At 48.2% G+C, this 17165-nt stretch overlaps 1 protein-coding gene across 1 annotated transcript; it reads left to right on the top strand.

Moving 5' to 3' along the window:
- The first annotated feature begins 1156 nt into the window (after positions 1 to 1156).
- Positions 1157 to 16081, top strand: ATF3 (activating transcription factor 3). The gene is made up of 4 exons (XM_037824293.1): positions 1157 to 1411; positions 9411 to 9654; positions 13314 to 13421; positions 14642 to 16081. Exons 1-4 carry the CDS (start codon positions 1212 to 1214, stop codon positions 14837 to 14839), a joined length of 750 nt encoding a protein of 249 aa, XP_037680221.1. The 5' UTR covers positions 1157 to 1211; the 3' UTR covers positions 14840 to 16081.
- Positions 16082 to 17165: the final 1084 nt, after the last annotated feature.

Raw genomic sequence — 17165 nt, 5'->3', positions numbered from 1 at the left:
GTCTAGGAGCGGCTGAGAAGTCCCTGGTTCTTCCGCTCTCTGAGCCAAGAAGGCTGTGGTCGGGAAATCCGAACCGGGAAATTGTTTTAAGGTTCAAACAGTTCTGCTAAGGCCTCAGCTTGAGTGTCGGGCTACGGGATCCGGCGGCCCCGTTCTGACTGCGGTCAGCGCGTCCCTGTCCTGTCCCTGCCCAATCCGCTCTGGGCGCAGAAAACCACTAAAAAGGTGAAAATGAGATTCCGCTAAACATTGTCTTTCGCTTCTCTCCCCGGCCGCTGCCCCGTCCCGGGTTGCTTCTTATTTCTCCAGGTCTCTTTCCTTTCTATGCTCTTGTTCGTTTCACTGAGAATCTGTCAATTTCAATCGCGTTGAGGTTAAAAATCTGAACTGACGAAGACCTATTACTCGCCATCACCTCCGAGTCGGGTTCCTGATGAGCCCAGAGGTGCTGCTGCCTGTGAACCTGTGTGGGGTGTGCGGGGCCTGCGGGCGCTCGTGGGCCGTGAGCTACCTTTAGTGTTTGTGTTAACCCGCTGGCTTCTCGCGGTCCCCGCCGCGGAGGTCGCACTCGGCGGGTAACGGTGTAGGGTCACGCTGTGGTGACCATGGGCACCCAACCCACAACGGAGACCAACGCTCCTGTCCCCACCCCATCCCACCCCGCGCTCTACTTAAGAGGGAGACGGCTGGCGGGGGAGGGGGCACATTTTGGAGAAGGGTCGCGCCCCCTTCCCGGCCTCACCTAGTCTGGGCCGCTGCCCGGACATCTCCCCCACCCAGTCTTCTTAAGCACCACCCCCGCCGCCTCCCCGCCCGGGGGATCCTAGCGGAGGGAGAGATGCCAGCGCGGTGGAGTCATGCCGCTGGCTTGGGCACCATTGGCTCATGCCTGGAACACGCAGCGGCGAGTAAGCACATCTGGCGGTCGGCCCGGGCGGCTCCAGTCCTGATTTGGAGCGAGAGGGCGGGCGGGTGTGTCCGAGCGTGCTAGGCCGGGAGAACGCGCCTCGGCTGGCTCCTCCCAGGACTTGCATCATCAGTCCCGTCTCTCCACCCCACCCCGCCGTGGCCCCTCCTCCACCCCGCCTTCCTTCGCTCAGCTCAGTAATTCTGGTTCTCTAGGGGAAACTATTAATAGCATTACGTCAGCCTGGGACTCGTAACCCGGAGTAAATGGGCGTTCTGCCAGGCCAAGGGCTATAAAAGAGGTGATGCAACGCGCTCTGAGCTACAGTCGCACGCAGCGAGGCGCGCACATCTCAGCTCTCTTCCCGCGCCGCCGCCGGAGCGGACCCACCAGCCAGTCAGTGCGCAGGACGGGCGTCCTCGGCTTTCGCCCGCCGGCTGGACGGACAGCCAGCCCGCCCCCGCCCGCCTTGCGGACCCTGGCCGCCCCGAGCGGAGACTGGAGGTGAGTGAGCGCTGGAAGCTGAGTGAGTGAGCGCAGCAAGGGCAGCTCGCTTTCATTCCTTTGCGCCCTTCTCGTAACTAGTCCCCTGACCCCTGCGCCCACCCTCTGACCCGCGCCTCCAGCCTCTGGTTTCGGAGGAACTCTGGCTGACCTTCTCCCAGTCACCGCTGCTTCTCAGAGCTTCAGAAAGTTTCTCGAAAAGTGAAAGAACTTTCTGTTTTGGCTTGGGGTGCGAAAGTTCCTGGCGACGGAGAGAGCGGGTGCCGGCTCCGCAGCCGGTCTCCGAGCGCCGCTTCTTTGGACCCTTGGCGTTCTCTTAACGGGCTGGTTGCTAGCTTGGGGAGGTGGGTGTGCGGGTGTAGTCGAGGCTCCTCGGATCGCCGTCCGACTCCATCCCTCGCTTAGTGTCGGGGCGCCACCGCTCCGGAGCCAGTCCTTTCCCGGCTCAGAGAGGGGCGTGGAGGCCAGGGGTTCGCGGAAGCGCTGTCCCAGGCGCGGAACGAAATGAACGGGGAAGGGGCGAGCGCTGGGGGTCGCCGTGCGCACCTCGGAGCGCTGGGCTGCAGGACCCACTCTGGGAGCCTGGAGAGAAAGTTAGTTGGGTAAGTTTAGAGGTGGCGAGCGCTCCTGTCGCCGTCCGGCGGCGGAAGGCGGAGAGGACTCCCGGTACGGCTCGTGTCGGGCTCCTGGGTCCGGGACTTCCCATCCCAAGTCTCTCGCATGCTTTTCTCTCGTACCTCACTCTCGCTCTGGCGGATTCGCGTATTTCTCTGCTTTGTGCCCACGGAGACCAACCGTGGGGGAAAGGTGCGGAGCCAGTTATTCAGACAATTCAGGGAATGGCTTTATGGTCTAGCGGCCAGGGCCCTGAGACCGTATACTGCGCTTGATGTCCTCGAGCCTCAGTATTTCCAGCTGGGAAGTGTGGGTACATATGCACTGCCGGCCCCCTCTGCCTGTCTGCGAGACGATGTGATGTTGGGCCGGATAACTACTAAGGTCCTTTCTAGGTGAAGATTTTCAGATTCTAGAGTGGTGTAATGGAAAGAAGAGGGACAGGTGAGGGGACTAGAATTAGGGGGTCTCTATCTGATGACACTGACCAGCCTCCAAAGCACAGGGGGAAAGGGTACTTGTCTTTAGGGCATTTCTTCCCTTCTCAACTTTATTTCCATTAGATTGGTTCCCCACCCATCTCCTCCTCCCTTTCCCCATCCTCCTCCATTTCCATCTCTCATCTACTTAATTATTTTCCTCTCAACCGTTTTCTTTTCCCTAATTTCATCGCCTAGCTCACATAAGCTTCCTTTCAAATAAAGACTTACTGAATCCTTGAAGGAGCCAGAAAACGAAAACAAAACTTGGAGCTGGAAAATCTGGGTATTCTCCCAATGCACCTTATTTCAGTGTGGGTGGAAGGCACATCCTGTGTTTGGGGCCTTTGTCTCCCCAACTTAAAATGAAGGTGAAGTTGGTATTACTGTCTCCCTTGTTTTGCATTTGCTATTTGTTGTAGAACAGTGCTCCAACGTATAGGCTCTTACTTTGATGTGATCCTAGACAAAGGCAGGGCTGGGGGTGGGGGGCGGTATCGGGGAGGCTTGCAGTTGTTCTCTGGATGGTTTCACAGATAGCATGGAAGGTAGCACCCCAGGCCCACAGCAGCATAAGATACAGCACCCACCACTTGTGGCATCTGTGGGAACCTTAGGGCCTTTCCTTTCATAACCCCACTCATTGCTTCCCTTTCATCCACTATTTACTTCCCTCTCTCTCCATGGTCCCTTTTTTCTATCCACCCCCTTCCTCCACCTTAGTCCTATAAAAGTCTCCTGTGTGGTAGACACCAGGTGAGTAGGGCTGTGGACCCTTATCTACCAGGCCAGTGGATCTGTTCTCTGGTTGCCTTGTTGGTGGATCCCTTGTGGTGTTGGGTCCCTGTTAGTGGAGTGAAAAGAGAGACAGGTAGTTAGTCGGTCAGCAGCTTGGCCTGGGCTGGGCCACTCAGCAGCTTTCCATCCTGGGGCAATTCACTACCTGCCTCAGCCTCAGTTTACTCAGTTACAAACTGAGCAACTGGCCTATGTGGCTTTAATGTTGGGTGTTCTATGATTCCCACTGATGGATACCATGATCCCTTCCTTTTAAAATTGGCTGAGCATGGCACAGGGTCATTGGCTTCAAGTGTTGATCAGCCAGGGGAGGAGGAAGGCTGTAGCCAGGAGACTACAGATTTTTCAAGGGAGAAATGTTTTCCTGTGTGAGAAACGGGTTCTTTGTCAAGTACTTAACACCAGTGGAGACATGGTGTTGCCAGCAAATGGTGGGGTGGAATTAACCTGGTGTGTCAGGAACCTGGAGGACAATCATAGAGCAAAGGAGGCTATGAACTGACCTGAATTTCTTGAGGCTTCCAGTTAATTCCTGACTAATGGGACTATATTGCATTGATACCAAAAGAATGAGTTCTGAAATGGAGAATGGCTACCTGGTATGTGTATAAATTCACCTTCACAAAACTCCCATGATCTTCATGACAGCCGTGGGCGGGAATTGGGCCAGGCAGTATGGATCTGTTTTACACTTGAGGAGACCGAGGTCCAGAAAGTATGAACAGCTTGTCCTTGTCAGTGGGTACTGAGGTTGTGATAGGCCTGCAAGCATTGTCTCTGATCCTGAAGCCTACACCTACAACTTTCAAGTATCTGGGGGAAAGACCAAGTTACGAAGCATTGGTGAAAGACCAACACTGGTTTCCCAGAACTGTAAGATGTTGCGTGAGTAATGCTTAGTGAAAAGGGATGAAAATCAAAAGTGAAAATTCAGTGTGGTTGTAGTCACTAGGAAATAAAATCTGGGAGCTGAATTTCCAGTTAAAGAAATACGTGAGTAAAGTTTCACTTTCTTGAAAATGATAAAACTGCCAATGATATGATTCCATTTCTGATTGGAGATAATGAAGTGAAAGCAAAAGGCAAGTTCTTTGTAGCAGATCTGAGCAATTCTAAGTTCCATGTAGAAAGTCAGTTTAAGAGATATTCTTAAACAGCTAATTTCAATATGAAATGTGATAGTATTTTGATATATTAGCTGGTTTTCTTTTCATTCCCTGCGATTCCTTAAAAAAAAAAAAAAAGTCAATTCTGAAAATCTAAGGTTCCCAACCATTTCTTTTTTTCTTCAATGTAGGGGATGTTAGAGGGCCTCAGTTTTTGGAAAAATTGTCTGAAGACTTAACTTTATATTCCCTGTGGGATATAGCCTGGGTTTCGGTTGAATCATACTAAGAGAAAAGAAGTAACTAGAAAGTACCAAAAAGCTAAGCTTTTGCCTACTGCAGAGAAAGCCCGAATCTTAGATACAACTGCTTTATTTTCTGAAAGGCTTTTTAACATTTTTATAACCCATTTCCATCCCCAAATAAGCCCACCCAATGCTTTTCATAAAAACACTGCATACCACTGAGGTTCTTCAGTTTCCTTCATCAGGACTGCAGACTTAAAACTAAGAAGGAAAAATAAATCCCAAACACAGACCCCAAGCCTGGAGAGCACATTAGTGCACTTAGTTGGGAGAAATGGAACTATACTCAACTGCAGTGGAATTCAAACTACCCATACAGAAGGGAGCCATCCAGTCCTTACCAGCACTGTGGTAGCTCTGAATTCCGTCCCTGAACTATTTGGTTTTCAACAAAGTTGGAAGGGAAAGGAAAACATGAAAGCATAGAAGAGTCATAAGACTCTGGCTTTAAAGGCTGGTTTCTCAGAGGAGTTTATCAACTAGCAGAGAGGGATATCTTCCCAGCATCCTAAGATTACAGGATTAAGTTGATAGAAGAACTTTAGTTCTGACTCAACGCAATTCTTTTTTTTTTTTAATTCAGTTTTATTGAGATATGGTCACATACCATGCGATTATCCATGGTGTGCAATCAGCTGTTCACAATGCCATCATATAGTTGTACATTCATCACCCCAGTCAATTTTTGAGCATTTTCGTTAAACCAGAAAGAATAAAAATAAGAATACAAGATAAAAGTAAAAAAGAGATTCCAAAAGGAGCCAAGAGGTCTCTCTGGTGGGCACTGTTATGCACAATATAGATACCCCTTTTTAGGTTCTAATGACTTGTAAATACCTGAAACTATCAAATTGCAACCCAGGACCCTTGAATCTTGAGACGATTGTATAACAATGTAGCTTATGAGGGGTGACAATGTGATTGGGAAAGCCACATGGATCACACTCCCCTTTGTCCAGTGTATGTATGGATGAGTAGAAAAACGGGGGCAAAAAAAAAGCTCCCTGTGTTCTTTTTTACTTTCATTGTTCTTTTTCACTTTAATTTTTATTCTTATTACTTTTGTGTGTGTGGTAATGAAAATGTTCAAAAATTAATTTTGGTGATGGATGCACAACTATATGGTGGTACTGTGAACAACTGATTATACGCTTTGTATGACTGCATGGCATGTGAAAATATCTCAATGAAATTGAATTATTTAAAAAAAAATCACCAAAATCACCCCCCATCATCCCATCCTATTTTTCATTTGGTTTTTGTCCCCAATTTTCTACTCATCCATCCATACTCTGGATAAAGGGAGTGTGAGTCACAAGGTTTTCACGATCACACGGTCACCCCATGTAAGCTATATAGTTATACATTCGTCTTAAAGAATCACAGCTACTGGGTTGCAGTTTGATAGTTTCAGGTATTTACTTCTAGCTATTCCAATATACTAAAACCTAAAAAAGGATATCTATATAGTACATAAGAGCGTCCACCAGAGTGACCTCTCAACTCTATTTGAAATCTTTGAGCCATTGAAACTTTATTTTGTTTCATTTTGCTTACCCTTTTTGGTCAAGAAGATTTTCTCAGTCCCATGATGCTTGGTCCAGGCTCATCCCCGGGAGTCATATCCTGCGTTGCCAGGGAGATTTACACCCCTGGGAGTCAGGTCCCACGTAGGGGAGAGGGTAGTGAGTTCACCTGCCAAGTGGGCTTAGAGAGAGAGAGGGCCACATCTGAGCAACAAAGAGGCACCCAGGGGGAGACTCTTAGGCACAACCACAAGTAGGCTTAGCCTCTCTCTTGCAGCAAAAAGCTTCATAAGGGAAAGCCACAGGATCAAGGGCTTGGCACACCAAATTGTCAGTCCTCAACATTTGTGAGCATATCAGTAATAACCCAGGTGGGGACGTCCAACATTTCCTCATCTCCCCCCAGCTCCTCAGGGGGCCCTGCATGTATATTTTTATTTTCTGCCCAAATTACTTTGGGATGTATTGCTATTTCACACTAACCTGTACAAACCTACCAGATCTCACTTCCTATTCAAAGTTCTAGGTAATTGTGGTGTTTGAATAAACTGATTGTACCTGTTAAATTATTTAGTGTGCTGTAGAAGATTCATATCCTGCATCAAATAAAACTGTCTTCCCTTGGTCCCACACAGAAGTTGAAATTTTAAAACACAGTCAGTATTGTCCTTTATCCTTTGGCCTGATTTGCCTTAGTCCTAACCAGATCTGCTTCATTGGTATCTCTAATTGAAGTCTGGACTCTTTTTCAGCTTTTTTAACAGTTGCTGTATGAGGTAATACTGACATTCATAGCTGCCGAGCTATAGCTGCGAGTTTCAGAGTCATACAGATACCCAAAGTTCCGGTGACCGACCAGGTTATAGACAAAGGGATCAGCATCTCAGAATTTGGAGATAACCATTGCAATTCAGGAATAGATGTGACTGCTGTAAGAGCTTACAATCTAGGGACTGTTTCAATAAGTCTTCCCTGATAAGCTGTTCAATGCAGGGCTTTGAGAAGAGAATTACATGTATTTTCTGGGTTATTTGAATAGTCAACAGCATTCATTGGCATGGAATTCTTGTTCCATCAGTGTATTTGAAATCTTAAGGGGAGTTAGAGGTCAGGTGTTCTCTTCGGAGGCTCTGGAGATCAAAGAAGGTGACCGGCCACCCACCCACCTGGACCCCACAGAGCCTCTGTCAGGAAGCCAGCCCTGGGCTGGAGAGATCCCTGGGAGGGCCAGTCATAACGTAACTCCTACTTGCGTAATGCTTTCCAGAGCATATTCATGTATTATTTCCTCAATGCCTCACCCAACTCTATGGGAAAATCAGATGATTGCTATTAGCCTTCTTGAACAGAGAAAAAGAGAAGCCAGTGAACGGTACGCTTATGTGTCCTTGGACACATAGTGAGGAAGTGGACCTCAAATCTGGGTCTTCTAACCCCAGTCTAGGAACTCTGTGAATAAAAGACCTGCTTAAACATACTCCCAGGAGACAGGCAGCAGCCTGAGTGTGCACGCTGACAGATCAGCAATTCATTAAATAGAATTCATGTTTTCCCCAGGGATCTTTACTTAGTCTTCCCTCTCCCCTGCATGGATTCAATTACAGGCCCCCCACCCGTCCACACCTGCCCCCTAAAAATTTTTGTTTTGGCATTTTGTTTGCACAGTATAGTATAATATTCTATATTCTATAGATTAAGGGTGTGAACTTTGGAGTCAAACAAACCTAATTCCAAATCCTGGCAGTGTTTCATATTAGCTCTATGGAGTTCAGCAAATTATTTAGCACCTCTAAACCTGTTACCTCAATGTAAAATGGGGCTAGCACCTAACTCATTGGGTTCTTGTGAAGATTAAATGTGATAGTGCACATAAGGTTTCTGGTATGAAGGAGGCACTCGTTAAGTGTCAGTGATTTGCCAGAGGGGTGCCTGTCTGGCTAGATGTGGCCAAGAAATGCAGGTCCCCAGGTTCAGAAAGACATCCAGTGTACTAACTGCTCAAATGATCCCCTCACTCATGGCCCCTTGAGATGGGGGTGGGGAATGATCACTGCTGGCCTCACTTTTAAAGCACAGCTCTTCATTTTGAAGGTGTGCTTGGCAGGAGGAGATTTATGGGTGTCTCTTCCAAACTGACCCAATGGAATTGCTACTATTTCTACCCTTAGCTTCCTTTTGTTGTCCCTTTGGGTTCCTCAAGCTCTAGAATGATAGAGTTAGAAGGGAACTCAGAGCCCATTTGACTCAACCACCCCCTCTCCACTTAATCCCGTCCGGTGGACTGCAGGGTCAGGAGGCATCGTGAGCAGGGGTCGCCAGGCGATGGGCCAGGCTCTGGATAAAGCCATGCTGGAGACTCCATCTGGGATGACCACCGAGTCTCAGGGAGCTGAGGTGACTGGCCTAAGTGACACCACCCCTTAGTGGCACAACCAGCCTGGGTCTGTCCTCTGCCCCCAGCCCAAGCCTCTCCCTACCCCACAGGCTGAAAAATAACCCAAAAGATGTCAGTCCTTGGCTCCTCCTTTTTCTTTACTCTGAAGTCTTAGCTTCACCAACCTTAACCTTAAAAAGGCACTATTAGTCCCCTCATGTCCCCCAACCTCTTCCCTAGGACCATTGAGGGTGGAGGAGCACACCCTGCCACAGTTACCACCCTCATTCTCATTTATTTGGATCCAGCTTCCTAAGAGAAAAGCTTCAGAGACATATTTGCTAAATTCCTGCTCCTTATCTTTTATTTCCACTCACTGATAGATTCAACTTGATTTCAGATAACTTCCAACTTTTTTTTTTAAGAGAGTGAAAATGGGGCTACATAATGGACTCATAGATTTGGCAGGGGGAACTCTACCTCTTTTAGTTCAATTTCAGGCTACATTTGCATATATACTCACCAGCCAAAACTGACAGCCCTTGTGAGTTCTGCGTAGCCTAAAACATCAACTCTTATAAACTTCAATTAGGCCTTTTATCCATGTCACTGAATATTTTAAGAACCTGTTTCATTCAACATGAGGATGGCATGAAATGTGAAAACAAAATAGAAGCCTTGAGGGCTGACGGAACTTTCCTCTGGGGGTGGGAGCTCTGGTGTTGGAGGTTGCAGGGGGACCTGACCCCATGCCCCAGAACACCAGAAGCAGTTTCGGTTTTGATGTGTCTTTCAGCAAAATGATGCTTCAACACCCAGGCCAGGTCTCTGCCTCGGAAGTCAGTGCCTCTGCCATCGTCCCCTGCCTGTCCCCTCCTGGTTCACTGGTGTTTGAGGATTTTGCAAATCTGACACCTTTTGTCAAGGAAGAGCTGAGGTTCGCCATCCAGAGCAAGCACCTTTGCCACCGGATGTCCTCTGCACTGGAGTCGGTCACTGTTAGCGACAGGCCCCTTGAGATGGCAGTCATGAAAGCCGAGGTAGGTCTACCACCAGTGTCCATTCTCTCAGCACATGTTGACTGCCCACCTGCCATGTGCCAGGCATGTGATAGGCAGGGGGGAGTCTCATGAATAAACAAACTAAATCACCAGCCTCAGGGAGCTTACCTTCTACTGGGAGAAGGTAAGTTAATACATGATATGAGAGACCAATGCACAGGAGAAAAGTAAAGCAGGGAAGGGGGACAGGGAGAGTGGGGTAGGGGTGGGGCTGCTAGTTGAAATTAGGAGGTCAGGGAAGGATTCACTGCTAGGGTGACCTTTGATCTAAGCAGAGAGAGGGAAGGAGCTAGGTGGGTTTTTGGCATAAGATCAAAAACAGAGGCACTGAGGTAGGGGTGTGGTTGGTGCACATGAAGGGCAGCAGGTGGGCTGGTGAGCCATGTGGCCAGGGTGCGGTTTGGGGTGGGCAGCCAAGTAAGAGTGAGGTCCTGGGTGGGTAGGATCAGATCATGCTGGGTCTTATAGACTTGTAAAGATGCAACCCTTTACTCAGGGTGGGACAGGAAGCCAGTGGAGGATTGTGGAGCAGAACAGTGTATTTTTACCTTGTATTTTTAACAGATTGACCTGGCTGGCATGTTGAAAGTGTACAGAGAGACCACCGCAGTGACCCAAGTGGGAGACAAGAGGGCTTTGAATCAGGGTGGGAGCAGTGGGGGTGCTGAGAAGGGACTGGATTCTGATCTTTTTCTAGCTGGTTTACCGATAGATTGGATGTGGGGTATGAGAGAAAGAGAGGACTCAAGGGTGACTCCAGAGTTTTTGCCTGAGCAGCTATAAGGATGGAGTGCCCATTTGCAGCTGAGGTTGGAGAGACTATCAGAGGTTGGATGGGGGCAGGTGCAGGAATTCCATCCTACTCCATTCATTCAACACCTCAGTAGAGGTGACCAGGAGGCAGCTAGGAGATGTGAGTTTGGAGTTTGGAGGAGAGTCATGGCTGGAGATAGAAAGTTGGAAGTCATCAGTGTGTCTTTAAAGCCAGGAGACTGGATGAGGTCACCTTCTGTGTGTAGTTCTGAAAAGGCATGGAGTGTGGTGATGATTTTTGTCAATACAAGGACCCAGGTGCCCACAGTGGAGCAAAGACCAGCCAGCCAGCTCTACTATCCCTGTAGCACTGCTCACTGCCTCGGTACCAGGTGTCTGCTCCACGTTCCAGTCTGTGTCCAGCACTTGTACTGTTCCCCACTCAGCAATCTTTTATAAGATGCCTGGAGTAACAAAGAGGGTGAGAGGTCAAGGAGGCATTTGCTATGTTGGCTGAAGGATGGCAAGAGCTGAGATCTCAGTCATTTTGTCGGACTTTCCTTCATAGTTTCAAGTTGAAGACCCATGGAAGATGGTTCAAAGACAGAGAGAGGTGTTTTTGGTAAGGAGTAGTGCAATGGCAAAAGAACTAAGCTTAAAAGGAGACTGGTTAAGAACATTTACGATTCTATAAAAGTGGGGATGTAATGACTCCTGCGTAGAATTGGTCTGAGGGTTGAATGAGATGACATTTCTTAAGTCTAGCTGGTAGTTAGCACTCAGTGAATGGTGGCTGGGGTGGCCTGTATGATGCTGTATCCATAAGGCTTCATTATGGGTGTTAGCTGTGTCCCAGTGAACCTCGGAGGAGATCATGGACGGAGGCAGAATTCCCCACAAATGCCTAGTGGTGGACAGTGCATGGCAGGTGTTTTGTTTTGTTTTGTTTTAAGTGTTCTAATTAGATATCTTGAGATAACAGGACACATTGGAAATAGTAGGATTCCCATAGAGGGGAAGCATTCTGGAAGGACAATTGGAGGGTTCTCCAAAGGAAGAAGCAGTTAGCTTGCTGCATGGAAACACTCCTCAAAGCCATCCAACTCATAGGCTCTGATTCTGTGTTCACCAAGTGATCATGTGATCTTAAATGAGTTTAATAAGTAGATTTTCCTATGAATCAGTTTCCCAGATTCCAGCCACCTGTATGAAGCTGACTGGGTGGAGGGAGGTAGCTGTGGTGGGGAGTAGGTGGGAATGGGGGAGTGGGGGTGTGGCATGTGGAGACAATGCAGGATGAAGAGCCAAAGGCCTGGCTTTACCTCCTGGTTTTGTAGCCTTCTGGCCTGGTGACCACGGGCTGGTGATTGCTGGGGCTTCCCTGGGCTCATTACTGCGGCCCACTCTGAGCCTCAGTCTCCTCCTCCATGGGCCATTACTGCTGCCCACTCTGAGTCTTAGTCTCCTCATCTGCAAAATGAAGGCACCAAACTAGATGGTCTTCAGAAAGCCTTTTCCAAATCTGACTGTCACTCTGAGATTTGCTCTACTTTCAAGTACTTTCTTAGGTGAGAAAACCCTGTGTCCTCTCCCTCCTATCCTAAACTGTCAGGTTGCAAAGGAAATGCTAGAGAGTTGCTGAATTCTTATGACGATGTTGATAGTGATGTTAATAATTAAGTAAAACTCACAGAGCACTTGCTCTAAGCTAGACACGGTTCAAAGCATATTAATGAATTTGATCCTCAACAGAGGTAAATAATATTATTGATCCTGTTTTGCAAATGAGGAAACTGAGACTCAGAAGTGTATGACCTGCCAAGGCCAATTAGCCTCCCAAGGTCGCATGGCTAATAAGTGGTGAAGCTGAGATTCAAAGCTAGTTGAGTCTAAATCCCAGATATAGGCCTTGTTTGGTTCTGGATCCAAACGTAAAAGGTAGAAATTCTTCTCACCACGTCTCCCCCTAGAGCTCTCTTTGAATTGTAAGGCCTTCCATCTCAGTCCAAGCAAACACAGCACCACCCGATTCCAAAGAACAGTGAAAAGTCAGACAGGAGGTGATGGCGGTGTCTGATTCCCTGTCAGTCCGCAGGGGAGGTCAGGACCTGAGTGCACGTCCACAGAGGACCTGATCCTAAAGCAGGACGGGTTTGTTCTCCGAGAATCCCCAGGACCCGGCTCAGGCCAGGACACAGGGGAGGGGATCAGAATTTGTTAGATGAGTCAGTGGATGGTTGTGCTTCATGGCCACAGCTGGCACACAGGCCATGGGCTGCTAATGCCACCTTGGTTGGGAACGGGCTTGGGTTCCTCTTCCCCAAGAGCTCCACGGGCTTCACGAGAACTGGGGGAGGATGTGCTGTGACTCACCAGGCGAAGATGGACATGAATGGGGTTGTCCTTGGGTCCCGAGCAGAAACCTGAATTGAAGAGGAGGCAGGGAGAGGGTGGCTGGGGGATGATCCTGAGGTCATTCCTGGTTGTGGGGGCAAAGACATATTTACAAACAGATTGTTTCCTGCTCTAAATGATTATTTCCTGCTCTAAATGATTGCAGTTAGTACCAGCAGTCATCAATGTGGATTACCAAACTCATTTCAAAAATCCAAATGTATTTTTAAAATAAGCTGAATTTGGATTTACTAATATTGCCAATGAAATTTTAACTAACAGCTCTTTGATATTTTCATTATTCATTCTCAAGTGCATATGTGCATGAGGAAGGGTTTCACACAAAAGCCTAGGGCATTCCCCGCCCCCCAAGTCCCTTAGCATTAGGGCTGCCCTGATTTGCTGGCAGGAGAAGGCTGTGTGTTTGAGGTGGCCTTGAATAGGTGGTGGTCCTTGCCTCCCATTAAGTGGGCACCTTTTGGATTTTATAGGTAGCCCCTGAAGAAGATGAAAGGAAAAAGAGGCGACGGGAAAGGAATAAGATTGCAGCCGCCAAGTGCCGAAACAAGAAGAAGGAGAAGACGGAGTGCCTGCAGAAAGTGAGTGCTTCTGGCCTGGCCTCTTCAGCTTGCTCAAGGCTGGGGTTGTCATCATGTCCCCACCCCACCCAGCCCAACCGCATGTCCCTACCAGAAAGGGACCCAAAAGTGGGGTCTCTAGGGAGGACTTTGGAGTTGGTAGTAGAAATGTCATTTGCAGAATGAGGAGGTCACAACGCCATGAGCACAATGAATGTTAATGACTCTGGATATGCAGAAGGCAGGTGTGGGAATTAAAAACCACAGGGTGTCTGATGCCCAGACCCTCAGCCACCCCGGCCTGGCCCACCCGTCCATACACATCCAGCAGCTTCCAGGCTGCAGGATACATCAGCCGGGTTAAAGAGGCATCCCTCACCCATTTTCCCGAGAAAAGGAAGCTGCCGGCTCTGATTTGGCTCACTATGAAAAGCCTTTTATTAATCTCTTCAAACAAGTTATTTCCTTAATCCACAAGCAGTGGTCATGCTTTCATCATGCGCCTGTCTAGCTCTTAGCTCCTCAGACCATCTCCCTGCTCACCCGACTGTCTGAGACTCCCACTAAGCTCAGCCAGCTCCCCTTCCTGAAGGAGAATGAGAATGCACTAGGGGAGACAGCATCTGCGGGCAGGTGGGGCAGGTCATGATGCAGCTACCAGGCAGGCTTTCTAATACCCGTGCCCCTTCCTCTGATTGTGGGCAGGCCGGGGCAGAGTCTTCACCCAGGTTCCATAGATCCTCCAACGGTTCTGCCCATTGCTTCAGGAGTCAGTGAAAATGATGAAAATTGTGAGTGTCACATGTACATTTTTCTGGAAAGCTTCTCAAGTTAGATCAGTGACTCACAAAAGACTAAGGACCATGAGCCTGGGTTTCTTTCCAGCCCCCAAGGCCGCTGCAGGTCCAGAAGACCTGCATGGGGGCTGCTGACGCAATGCAGAGATCTCCGAGCCCTTGACTGTACCGCAGCTACTTTACTAGGAGGGTCACAACCTGCTTCTGTGGTGGAGACACAAGGGCATCTCTGAAGAAGCCCCCAAGTTCAAAGGCTCTTTCAGGGTCTGGGTCCTCCCAAACCTAGGGCTGCTCTCCCAGCTTTATGGGGCATTGTCTCAGGGAGCCAGTGACATCCCCTCTGCAGCTTGACAAGCCCCAAGGTGCCCCCGGTGCCCCCTCAGGCCACCCCCTCCTCACTGGCCATTGGCTCCATTCCTGATGCCTCTGTTGCGTGTTCCCCAGGAATCAGAGAAGCTGGAGAGTGTGAATGCTGAGCTGAAGGCCCAGATTGAGGAGCTCAAGAATGAGAAGCAGCATTTGATATACATGCTCAACCTTCATCGGCCAACGTGTATTGTCCGGGCTCAGAATGGGCGGACTCCGGAAGATGAGAGAAACCTCTTTATCCAACAGATAAAAGAAGGAACGTTGCAGAGCTAAGCAGCTGTAGTATGGGGGAACTGGAGAGTCCTCACTGAATTCTCCTTTTACACCCCAAACTCTGAAGCCATTGGAGATCTGACTTCCTGTCCACCTCTAGGATCCCAGCAGTAGAGAACCACTGAGGCAAGAGGGCCCGTGGTGACTCAGCTGGGCCTTTCTGCTCTGCCCCAGAGCGGACTCTGGACCTGGAAAAGTGCATCCTTTGCCTCAGCTCCGGGTTTTAGGCCTTACCATGCTGGCCGTGCTTCCATGCTCCACTGGCCACTGGTTAGGGTCCTGCCCGCCTTTCTTCTGGATTCTGCAAACACCAGGACTCCCACCACTAGGATCATGCAGAAGTGTCTGTACCTTGGGTGGATGGGGTGGGGCCACTTCCTCCATTGCTGCTGCCACCCCTTCTCAAAGGGGGAATGGAATGAGAATGGCATTTAGTGAAGTTGTGCATTGGCTTTCTAGCAAAGATGCTATTATGTAGAGGAATTATGCGTGCAAGGCCTTCATTTTAAAACCAGGCATTGTGCTCTTTTGATGTTTAGTGCAACACTGGTGTGACATTTCTGTGATTGTTCTCAGATATCGTTTCTGAGAGTCGAGGGTGGGGGGCTGTCACCATGTGCAGTGTCTTACAGAATGTTCAGATGCCCGGAAGGGCTTGTCGGCCCTGGCGGAGCAGAGTCCTCCTGCTGGTGAGCAGTGCAGCATGGTGCCAACAGAGAAGGCCTCGTTTCCCTTGGCACCCAGGCATTAATTCAAAACCCGCAGGTATGACTGCAGGTCCTTTGCTGCACACTCAGTTATAATATCGCAGGAAGAAAGCAGTAAGAAAAATCCAGCTTCCAAGGGGTTCGAACTCTCTGCTTAGTGACTTAGGTCAGAAGTTATTTCTAAGCTGGAAGAGCCAAAGAATTCCATTTTCCTTTTCTTGTGGTCAAAAACCACAGTCCATGGAGACACATGTTTGAAGCCAGGTGATGCCTGGGCTTTAGCATTATTGGATACTAACAGCCTTGTTTTTGTCATTTAGATATTTTTTAAAAATCTGGCCCAGGGCATTTGCAGCAGTGAGAAGATGCCCTGGTCACAAGTGCTCTGGCCACTATCTGGTTAAATTCTGATGTTTCTGTGAAATCCTCAGAGTGTTCAGCCTATTCAATATTATCATTACAATTTTCTGTAAGAGAAAATATTACTTATTTATCCTAATGTCCTTAACCTGTCAATATAATAAATATCAGAACCAAGATATCATAAACCTAAGTGTTGTGCTGGTTTCTGTTCTTTTGTATCTGTTGGTTGTTGAGATCTAGTCATTCTCCCCTCCTCCCCCATTCATTTTGGGGGCTGTTTATCCTCAACGTGCCATCCTTTGTTCTTTGGGGTACCATTAGGTGGGCTAGTTGACCCTGAATCCTGTTCCTCGGTCTCTGGCCCTGAACTGCTCAATTTCTCATGGACTAACCCTGAAACACAGCACCAAGTATATATATATTTTACATTTAGTTTCAAAAATTTTGTTTTATTATAGATGTTGCCCCATCCCTTCCAAGGGGAGTGTTATATAGCAAAATATAGGTACTTGTTACCTTTCTAGAATCAGAAATTCTGAATTCTGAAATACAGCTGACCCCATGGGTTCCATTTTTTTAAAAACAGTTTTATTGAGCTACATTCACATACCTTACAATCATCCACAGTGTACAATTATTCACAGTACTGTCATATAGTTGTGCATTCATCACCAATGCAATTTTTGAACATTTTCCTCAGTCCAAAAGAAATAAAAATAAATGTAAAAAAGAACACCTAAAACATTCCATCCCCCCATCCCACCCTATTTGTCGTTTAGTTTTTGTCCCCATTTTTCTACTAATCTGTCCGAACACTGGATAAAGGGAGTGTGAGCCAGCAGGGTCTTCACAGTCACACAGTCACGCCATGTGAGCTACGTAGTTATGCAATCGCCTTTAAGAAACAAAGATACTGGGTTGCAGTTCGACAGTTTCAGGTATTTCCTTTTAGCTACTCCAGTACACTAAAAACTGAAGAGGGATATCTATATAGCACATAAGAATGCCCTCCAGAGTGACCTTTCAACTCCATTTGAAATCTCTTAGCCACTGAAACTTTATTTGGTTTCATGTCGTTTCTTCCTTTTGGTCAAGAAGATTTTCTCAGTCCGACGTTGCCGGGTCCAGGCTCATCCTCAGGAGTCATATCCTGAGGGAGTCAGGTCCCACATAGTGGGGAGGGCAGTGAGTTTACCTGCCGCGTGGGCTTAGGGAGAGAGAGAGAGGCCACATCTAAGCAACAAAGAGATTCTCTG

The sequence above is a fragment of the Choloepus didactylus genome, chromosome 2 (assembly GCF_015220235.1).
Source record: "Choloepus didactylus isolate mChoDid1 chromosome 2, mChoDid1.pri, whole genome shotgun sequence".
In the NCBI taxonomy this organism is placed as follows: Eukaryota; Metazoa; Chordata; class Mammalia; order Pilosa; family Megalonychidae; genus Choloepus; species Choloepus didactylus.
This window is presented reverse-complemented; position numbering and strand designations above follow the sequence as displayed.

Excerpts from the sequence above, each read along its gene's own strand:
- ATF3 (XM_037824293.1), top strand. The coding sequence starts at position 1,212 with ATGCAACGCGCTCTGAGCTACAGTCGCACGCAGCGAGGCGCGCACATC. Across the intron at positions 9,655-13,313 it reads TGGCAGTCATGAAAGCCGAG|GTAGCCCCTGAAGAAGATGA; the intron begins GTAGGTCTACCA and ends TGGATTTTATAG. Across the intron at positions 13,422-14,641 it reads AGACGGAGTGCCTGCAGAAA|GAATCAGAGAAGCTGGAGAG; the intron begins GTGAGTGCTTCT and ends CGTGTTCCCCAG.